The sequence below is a fragment of the Hippocampus comes genome, unplaced genomic scaffold (genome assembly GCF_001891065.2).
Source record: "Hippocampus comes isolate QL1 unplaced genomic scaffold, H_comes_QL1_v1.1 scaffold85, whole genome shotgun sequence".
NCBI classification, from domain to species: Eukaryota; Metazoa; Chordata; class Actinopteri; order Syngnathiformes; family Syngnathidae; genus Hippocampus; species Hippocampus comes.
In genome coordinates, this window is record NW_017805540.1 from 910,900 (window position 1) to 920,621 (window position 9,722).

The window sequence follows — 9,722 nt, forward strand, 5'->3', positions numbered from 1 at the left end:
CCAAAAACATGACCAGAAAGTGTTCTTTGTTGTGACAAAAGTGTGGCAAACATTTGCCTATCTGCTTTCCACTGTCAGATTTGCATCTCCAGAAATGACATCAAACAATGACCTGTGTTGGCAGGTTTCAGTACGTACAGTCGTAGCTGCATTTGCGTAATTCTCAACTTCCTCTTTTTCCTGTGGTTAGCCTAGAATGACGTTGTGACGCTCGTACCTCACTTCTGCTGCCCATATAAAAGTCGATGAGTAGATTTACGAAACAGTTTGAGACCGGCGCTTTGTGATCTTTAGAGCTGCTCGACACAGGCTCATACATGCGTGCACAAAATCAAAGTTCTTCATCACTGCCATGCCACATGTCAAGTCTGGTCACTTCACCAGCAAAAGAGAGACTGAGCAGCATGGATACCGACGAAAAGAAACAGGCGACAGTCAGGTGAGTGAACTCAAGTGTTCTACAATTCTTTAGTTACTCATATTTCATATTTTAGCATGACAAATATACTTCAGTAAACTAAGAGATGATGTTTAATGCGGACAGAGAAGGAGGTCTAAAGTCTCGGCTGCAGTGCAGATCATTTCAAGGTTCAAGAACTAGAGGGTAGGTACACAAAAAGTGAGTGCAAGTCAACTGACAACTAAGAACGAACAATCACATTCTGCAACTTCTTCTCAATTTGAAGGCTTTGTTTTGAAGAACTGTCTCAGTGGTCACACTCCCTCGAGAAACTTATCGCATCGAAATGTAAGTTCATCCTTCACTTCCAGTGAGTCTGTTGTTGAGCCCCTACCATCCTGTAACTGCTGACATTTCTGCATTAGATGGCACAAAAGTATTCCAGGCCTTCCTGAAGTCCGAGTTCAGCGATGAAAACATGGAATTCTGGTTGGTGTGCGAGGAATACAAGAAGATCAGGTCCTCCTATAGGATGACATGCAAGGCGGAAAAAATCTTCAAACTTTACATCCAGGTCGAGGCCCCCAGAGAGGTATGCACACCTTCACAGCGCACGCTGACAAATAATGGATGAGGAAAATGACGGTACCTGCTGTAAAAAAAAAAAAAAACTGTTGTGTGTGTCCTCTAGATTAACATTGATCACAGGACCAGAGAGCTGATCAGGCGAAACCTGAAGACGGGCGGCGCGGGATGCTTTGATGAAGCCCAGAGGATTGTCTTCAAGCTAATGGAGGGAGATTCTTACCCCCGCTTCCTCAGGTCTGACATCTATCGGGCTATTCGAGACTCGATCTGAATCGGTGATGATGTAAATACGCATACCACATCTCAGAGTTTGACAAAGTACGGTAAGCGCAATGTTGGACTACCTGCATGGACTTGAGCATCCTCACCGTGGGTGTGCCAGACAGCCACTCTTTGGAAACCAAAACTAAATGTGATGCTTGTTGGCTAAAGTCGCTATTCTACTGATGTATTAAACAATATTTATTTACAACTGGCTCATTTCTTATACTTTGCAAATATCTGCAGCACATTTTGAAACTACTTGTTTGAGTAAGTGTAACTCAATGGCTCTTTATGCTCGAGATCTCAAATTTTAACACACGGTACCCATATTCAGACAGTTTTCAACTCTGAGGCATGAGGCCTCACCAATTTGTATATGGGCATGGACTGGATTGATTACATCACCACTGCTCACTTCTGATTGGTTAAATTTGAGGGTGTTGCAATTCTCCCTTTGTTACAACAGTCCACTGTCTCCCTGAGGCCAAGATGACGCTGCATGGATGCATCTCATTGTTATTCAGTACAGCACATCCAGCCATCTCAACATTAGGTCCAGCATTAGTGAAATGTATCTGAAATGTTGCCCATGCAATGATGACAATGCTCCTATTGAAAACACAGTATCGTGCAAAAGTATTCGGCCACCACGAGCTTTGTTTTTATTTTGAAACTTTTTTATGGCATTGATTTTGACATTTAAATCAGTAAGTTGTTTACATCCATGTCATTGGGTAAAGGTGGCTCTGAAAATGTCACTCAACGAAGGAGTTAAGCAAAAACAGCAAACGAAATGTATCAATCACTTTAACATCAGTGCAACAAGTTCACCTCATAATGACATCTATTTGTTTACAGTCCTCCGCAAATCAGGAAGTACAATGTAAACTATTGAATTATGGGACAAACAAACATGTATGGTGCCCTATTTTATTTTTATTTTTTTCACTTTTAATAGTTTCGCCCTGACAGAGTTTTTTTTTCTGTCATATATGTAGGAGACTGGACTATTTCAGAATTGTCTGTTATTTATTCCTTTGTTGCGTGTTCACAAACACCCCCGATAGAATTTATTTTGTGATTTCTCCGCTGGATTTTCTGTTTTGGTGCATTATTTTCATAGTGTCATTGAAGTTATCCTTAAGTTACGTTTTTCGAAGGCGGTCTTTGAACGCATCTCGAGTCAAACGGCAGAAGAGAAGGCACGTCGTCGGACACAGAACATTTTGTGTTAGCCTTGGTTGCTACCGTAGATGTGTCTGTATTTGTTGAGTGTTAAAAGCATTAATAACGTGTACGTTTTTAAAAACAACACTACAGCTGTCGTTGTTTCGGAGCTGCAACATATATATCATTCTGATTTTTCATTCCGAAAACAGGAAAATCAAATTGTGGACAAGACTTTTGCACAAAGCTGTATTATAGTAGAACTGCATCACTTCTGATTCACAGTAGGTTAACTTATTTGTATGGTTACCTAATTTGTCACTTAGTTTCCACCAAAACTGAGCACTATAAACTAGATTGCGTATGTTTGACGAATACTTAAATGTCGGGCGTGTTTTTGAGCTTCATAAAAGCATCTTAAAATGTTTCATTTACCCTTGCTTTCCTACATTTGTCTTCAGTCATTGTTATTATGTGATTTTTTTCCCCAATAAACTAAATCATAGATGCAAGATGTTTTCCACATGTGCAAAACTTTAAAAGTCCAAATCAGGAAAGTGAGATCTCTTTCGACCCCATAAATACTCACGAGTGAATAAACAACCTGCACGTGAACAACTGTTAAATCATGCGTGGAATGTTGAGAGTATGCGTGACTCATTGAGCATTTTTCACCATGTCATCGAACCTTCACGGTGTTAAAAATGTTTCAAAAGCTTCTTACGAGCTGCCGGGCTCTTCATTGAAGTTCATTTTTATTGATTTCATTCAAGCTAATCTGACAAACTCGCCATAAAACGAAGCCATCGCGGCAGGGGAATAAGTAACATATGCATTTGTATCATTCAAAGTGAGAAAATAAAAGTTCATCCTGTGACAGATATGAGAAGGAACTGCAAAGGGCCCACATCCGCATTTCATATCACTTGTCATCCTTGTGACTGCACACACAAGTGATGATTCACACATTTCGCTGTCTAATGGAGAGGAAACTAGGGCACCCTAAATTAAATGAAAATCGACTAAATATCATTTGAGGATAATTTTGAGCACATGAATGGAAGGAACACTTATCCATCTATGCGCCCAAACTGCTTATCTTCACGATGTTCCTTATAATTCACGCTGTCAGTCACGCATTTTGTTCCACATGGTGTGTTTACAGGAGATTATAAGGAGACTGTTGGGTGTTGCTTGAAGACTTTGTCTCAGAAATCCTTGAGAATCTGCAATCGGCTGATGACCAGTTCCGGGTGTATGCTTCCTCTGGCTGAAAGTCAGCTGGGATAGGCTCCAGCTAACTCGCGACCCTAATAAGGACAAGAGGCATAGAAACTGTGTGAATGGAAAGAAAATATTCTTTGACCCCAAAAAATTTTTTACATCCTTGAATACAAGATAGTCTGACAAATCTCAACCAAGGCTAGAAGTGATTTTAAGCTTTAATGTAGAAAGCAAGTCCAATATTTTTCTTCGCAAGAATATGTTATTTGTGAAAAGAAAATTCTGTTTCATAAACACAAATGCCTTCCTCTACTTTATGCTAATAGTCAAGGTTGGCAGCCAATTTTTTTTACATCCTTGAATACAACATCGTCTGACAAATCTCGACCAAGGCTAGAAGTGATTTTAAGCTTTAATGTAAAAAGCAAGTCCAATATTTTTCTTCGCAAGAAAATTCTGTTTCATAAACACAAATGTCTTCCTCTACTTTATGCTAATAGTCAAGGTTGGCAGCTCACTCCACATTGCCCTTGTTTTGCTTATGAATATGGAGATGGGATTCGGCTGTTGCTCAGTGGAGGGGCGAATCTATACTAGTGGCATATGAGACCATGGCCCATTTCTATCCCTAAAAAAATAAAATAAAATAAACATTCCTCATTTGCTTTATCACCCAGAAAGCTGAATGTTGCGTTTTTTTAATACTACATTACATAAACAATGTATGGAGCCTATCCCAGGTGTCTTCGGGCAGTCGGCGGGGTACAACCTGAACTGCTTGGCAGCCAATCGCGAGGCACACTTAGACGAACAACCATTTGCGCTCACGCTTACACCTAGTGACAATTTTAAGTGTTCCACTAGCCTTCCATGCATGCTTTTGGAATGTGGGAGGAAACCAGAGTACCCAGAGAAAACCCATGCAGGCACCCGGAGAACATGCAAACTCCACACAAGAAGGCACAAGAATCGAACCCTGCACTTCTGCGCTGTGAGACGGACGCACTTATCAGTCGAACACCGTGCCACCCAAGATAAGTACTGCACATTCATTAAAAAAAAAAAAAAAAAAAACAAGTTAAAAGTTCCCCTGCTGATAATGAATCGCACAAAGACTTCACTCTTAATGAATTGGGAATGAAGGAGTGACCTCTTAAAACTCATGACCACTTGATTTCTGACTAAAAATAGCCTTTGGATGGCAAATGAAATGACACAGAGGCCTTCTTAATCTAATAAACGGATGTCATGATGAGGGCTGATAGTAGTTCTACAGATCATCAATAAGGAAGCAGAACTTTTTTTTTGGACACACTTGTAAACTTGTATGCATGCAAACAAAGATAAAAATAGCAAATGGCCTGTAGCTGAGGGAGAAGCGTGAAGCGTCTTGACATCACAGTCATATGCCACTCTGGCTCTGCCTTCTTTGATTATGCGGAGCCAAACAATGTCAAACGATGAAGCTGTGAGGATATGAATTTGTTTTCTGAAAACTTGCCATTATAGTATTTCAGATACCATTGTGCAAACATCTACAACCTGCAAATTGGATTAAAGAGGAGGACGTCAATTTTTCATATTTGACCATGGATACTAGACTTACTAGGACCACTCTTGACCTTCAGACCCCAAACAGAATGTAAGTATACTGTAGTATTGCATGATTTCTTTGAAAGTCAGAAAGAGGTTTCATGATTCCTTTTTGATTGTTTATTTCTTGTAGACACGATGTATGGAAAACCAAAATACATGTCTTCATTCAGAATGCTTCACCACGAGCTAAAATCGACAGGTACTCAGCTTTTATTCATAATCTATGTTATAGGCAAGCAAATATTTTGGACGATTTTTTTTTTCTCCTGTACAGGAAGACTGCAAGTGACTCGAGGTCAGTTGAAACGTCTCTTGAGGTGCTTCTTTCCGAAAAAGGTATTTTCTAAACCTCCATGATATAATTTACAAGGTATATTGTGATTGTTATTTTGACAAAAACTTTATGCTCTTCTTTCAATTAAAAAAAAAAAAAAATTCATAAAGTTGGACAGTCAGCCTTTCGCGACTTTCTAAAGTCTGAATTCTGTGAGGAAAACCTGGACTTTTGGCTTGCCTGTCAAGAGTTTAAAACCTTGGACCGACTGGATGAGCGTCAAGAAAGAGCATCACACATTTATGAAGAATTCATTGGCTCTGACTCTCCTTCGCAGGTAAAGTTCTACAAGAAAACATTTAGGGATGATGGTAGAAATCGAACAGTTCACAGATTGTTGATAAATTCCTTGCAGAGGAAAAACTGCACATTTACTTGACCAAAGTATGTTTGTGTAACGTACGTATTGCTTGCAATGTCTTAACAGGTCAACTTAGATTTCTACACTAAAGATGCTATCAGGCAAAATCTCCAACAGCCGGCGCCATCCTGTTTTGTTGTGGCACAAAAGAACATCTACAGTCTAATGGAGAATGGAGCCTTCCCTCGCTTCGTTCAGTCTGAATACTGTAAAGGTCTGTCTAAGTGCACTTCCAAGCGACGGGCCAACAGAGAAGCTTTGAGGAGGAAGAGCTCTTGAAGCATCAAGGATGAATCTATGCTAATCAGCCTTATAAAAAGGCAGCATTGTATGCGAAGCAATGGAGCGCTACGTGTTTTAATGCAATGGGACAGAGCTTTCCATGGAACTGACGTATCACACTACTTAAATAAGTTTGTATGAAAGCGACATAATCATTGCACGCCATCCATTCATCTATTTTCTACACTGTTTAGCCTCATTTGGGTTGCAGGTCTATCCCGGCTGACTTGGCTGTGTACAACCTGAACTGGTTGCCAATTACTCACAGGGCACACATAGGCAAAACAACCATTCACAACAAAAGAACAATTTGAATCTTCAATAAAAAACACTGATAACAAGGATTTTGTTCCACAAGAACCGTTGACAGTTCGTTTGATGTGCATTAGGAGTTACCAAATTTGTGCCTTTCAGAAACGTGGAGATACTGTCAATAACCAAACTTTGACCTTAATATACTGTACAACTCTTGTTTTGTGTGATCTAAAATACACAATCTAAAATATCCTTTCAATTTTGTTTCTTGTGATCTTCAACCTAATATCTATTTTTATACACCCACCCACACACACACAAACACACCCACACAAACACACCCCCACACCTACTCACATCCATCCATTTTCTAATCCGCACACAAGGGTCGCGGGCATGCTGGAGCCCATCCCAGCCGTCGTTGGACATTAGGCGGGGTACACCCTGAACTGATTGACAGCCAATCCCAGGGCACACATAAATGAACAACCATTCGTGCTCACAATCACAATTTGGAGTGTTCATTTAACCTGCCATGCATGTTTTTGGAATGTGGTAGGAAACCGCAATACCCGGAGAAAAGCCACACGGGCACGGGAAGAACATGCAAACTCCACACAGGAAGGCCAGAGTGGAATCGAACACTGCACCTCTGCACTTTGAGGTCGACGTGCTGAGTCGACCACTGTACTCATATTGTATACAAATCTCATTATATTGCTCTTATTTTCTCTTAAGATTGTCAATTTGAGATACACATGAATGTACAGTATTTTATGATCAGGAAAATTATGCACAAAGTGTGACCTGTTTATTCCTATTTTCGGAAGCTTTACCGTTCCACATTCTAGTCCGGTGGATGGCTTTGTTTGACCAATCGTTAATTTGCCAACCTCAAAATAAACAACACAAGAAGTTTATCGACCTCAGGTTGAACTCCATTTCCCGTCGTCCATTGCGGGCCATCCTCCAGTTTGTCATCTCTCCCCCAGAGAAACAAGAGGGACGCCCCTGATAAATAAGTTCAAACCAGTGCCGATATATTGCGGTAAGCTTGTGATTTGTGCCATGCCATTTTAAAATGTCATGTTTTCACGCGTGTGACTCGTAGATGGGTTAGCAAAGTCATCAGAACTCCAATCGAGCTAGCTTAGCTTCCAGATCAGCGGGGCGGCCAGTTAAGGAAAGTTCGGACCTCGGAATTTCAATTCTTTCACTTGATCACTGTTACCATTTGACTGACGCTATCATATTCGACCTATGGTGGGTTCCAGGTAGGTTTACCGTGGCAGATAGCGAAGTTAACTTTGCCCGAATAACTCAAACCGCTGCTATGGTAACCTGGTTACCAAACCCAAGCTTAAAAACAACAACAGCAACAGCATAGTGTAATAATGAACAAATAGCAGGTTGGCTTCACTTTGTGCTGCGGTTGCATCTATTTTGGTGTGTCATTGGTCTGCTAATCGGCTTTAATCTATTTTTGTCAATGCGTGGACTCCAACTGTTGATGTTGATGTTGGAAGTTGGGTGGTGGCAGATTCAACCAAGCAAGTTTTGCAGGATCCCCCACTGGCCCGTCTCATTCTGAGGTCCCCCCAGATTTATCCTTATGATGTAATGTCTGTTTCATGTTAAGAAAATCAAATTATATGCCTATTTGATTCGATTTAAAATGTAAATTTAAACTGGTATTAACCCTGTCCATCCATTTTTTGTATTGTGTGCATTCTTTAGCTTCCTAGATGAGATGAGCCAGCTCATTTCAGGCGAGAGGAGGGCTACACGATCCTTCACACTCACATCTATGCAGTGGCAGGCTGCGCTTTGAGCATTAGTGGAGATTTGCCGGCTTAATGCACCTCTTAATACTACCACTATTTTGTTGCAATTATACAAGTCATTAATACTAAACAAAACCTGCAATATAACTGCACTCAGCTGCATACCGCATTTTATTTGATGAGTCAGCAAGACTCATTCTGAAGGCCCTGGTAGCCAGCAAGTCAAGGGCACATATTGATTGTATTTAGCCAGTCATTCACACTCACGCGCCACAAATAGAGAAATATAGCTCCAGAATCCACGGCAATCTACTTTTTCCATGACAATACCAGGTAAATGTTTGTGGTTCAATAAGATAATAAAGGTGGCGCTTTACAATGTTGTTTAGCGATAGGAACTCGTTGATAATGTCAAACTATATGTTGTTGTGTACTCTGAACATACTTTGTGTATGAGCCGGTGAGATTGTTGGATTTTTCGGTCACCATAATGGACACCCCATCTTGTGGTACATCCTCGGCTTAAATTGACCACTGCACAGGGAAACGTCTGTACACTGATTTACTTCATCTCACTTTTTCAAGGTTGGCCCCACTGTGACTATGGAACCATCGGCCTGCGCTCAATCTTGTCCAAGCAACCATACGTCGAACGCAGCAGGTGAACATTGTCACTGGGAGGTCAGTGACAACGTCAGACTGCGTCGCTTTCTGTGCTACGGCTCGGAGGGAGACGTATACACCGCCTCAGAGGAGGCTCACCTGGGCATGGCGCAAGCAGGAGCCCTGCTTTCTATGCTTCAGGAGGGCCGAGGTATCGAGGCGGTCAACGAAATTAAAAGGTTTGCTCAAGATGGACGAGCTGTCAGACTTGACCCTTCCATATTTGCATTGGCGCTGTGCTCCCAGCACGCTGAGGTGACGACCAAACGGGCAGCGTTTAAAGCTGTGAAGGACATTTGTCAGGATCCTGCCCATCTATTTTCTTTTATCCAATATAAGAAAGAGTTAAAAGAGGACATGAAGTGTGGAATTTGGGGACGCGCTCTGAGGAAAGCCGTGTCCGACTGGTACAACGGGCAGGATGCCCTGAGTCTAGCGGCAGTTGTGACCAGATGTAAACAGAGAGAGGGATGGTCACACAAAGATGTACTCAGACTATCTCACACCAAACCAGCAGATGAAGGTAAAGTTGCACAAATTTGCCAAAAATGTTATCCAAGGTGTCCTGTTTTGTAAATTCAACTGCGTGGAAATGTAATGTGCGTGCGTGCCAGCGTCACCGTGTGTACTGACAGGGTGAGTGAAGTGCGCAATTGCTCACGTGTACTGTTTATAGAGGGAACATTGATTCGTGGCGGCCAAAATTCATTTGTGGCGGCTTGCCACTGATAAATGTGTGTGTGTGTGTGTGTGTGTGTGTGTGTGTGTGTGTGTGTGTGTGTGTGTGTGTGTGTGTGTGTGTGT

At 41.5% G+C, this 9,722-nt stretch overlaps 3 protein-coding genes across 5 annotated transcripts in view; all 3 read left to right on the forward strand.

The window, feature by feature from the left end:
• The first annotated feature begins 209 nt into the window (after window positions 1-209).
• Window positions 210-1,460, forward strand: LOC109521346 (regulator of G-protein signaling 13-like). The gene is made up of 5 exons (XM_019879171.1): window positions 210-439; window positions 545-604; window positions 687-748; window positions 826-992; window positions 1,092-1,460. Exons 1-5 carry the CDS (start codon window positions 318-320, stop codon window positions 1,257-1,259), a joined length of 579 nt encoding a protein of 192 aa, XP_019734730.1. The 5' UTR covers window positions 210-317; the 3' UTR covers window positions 1,260-1,460.
• Window positions 1,461-4,588: 3,128 nt separating this feature from the next.
• On the forward strand, window positions 4,589-6,737 carry LOC109521347 (regulator of G-protein signaling 21-like). The gene is made up of 5 exons (XM_019879172.1): window positions 4,589-5,285; window positions 5,370-5,438; window positions 5,514-5,575; window positions 5,684-5,850; window positions 6,001-6,737. The coding sequence occupies exons 1-5, from the start codon at window positions 5,233-5,235 to the stop codon at window positions 6,211-6,213; spliced, it is 564 nt and encodes a 187-aa protein (XP_019734731.1). The 5' UTR covers window positions 4,589-5,232; the 3' UTR covers window positions 6,214-6,737.
• A 645-nt stretch (window positions 6,738-7,382) lies between these two features.
• Window positions 7,383-9,722, forward strand: part of ro60 (Ro60, Y RNA binding protein) — a 7,229-nt gene continuing 4,889 nt past the window's right edge. The window contains exons 1-3 of one of the 3 annotated variants that reach the window (XM_019879170.1): window positions 7,397-7,519; window positions 8,841-9,173; window positions 9,258-9,441. In XM_019879170.1, coding sequence (XP_019734729.1) covers window positions 8,859-9,173; window positions 9,258-9,441 — 499 coding nt within the window. In that variant the 5' untranslated portion in view covers window positions 7,397-7,519; window positions 8,841-8,858. The other 2 variants (XM_019879168.1, XM_019879169.1) reach the window with 2 other exon arrangements.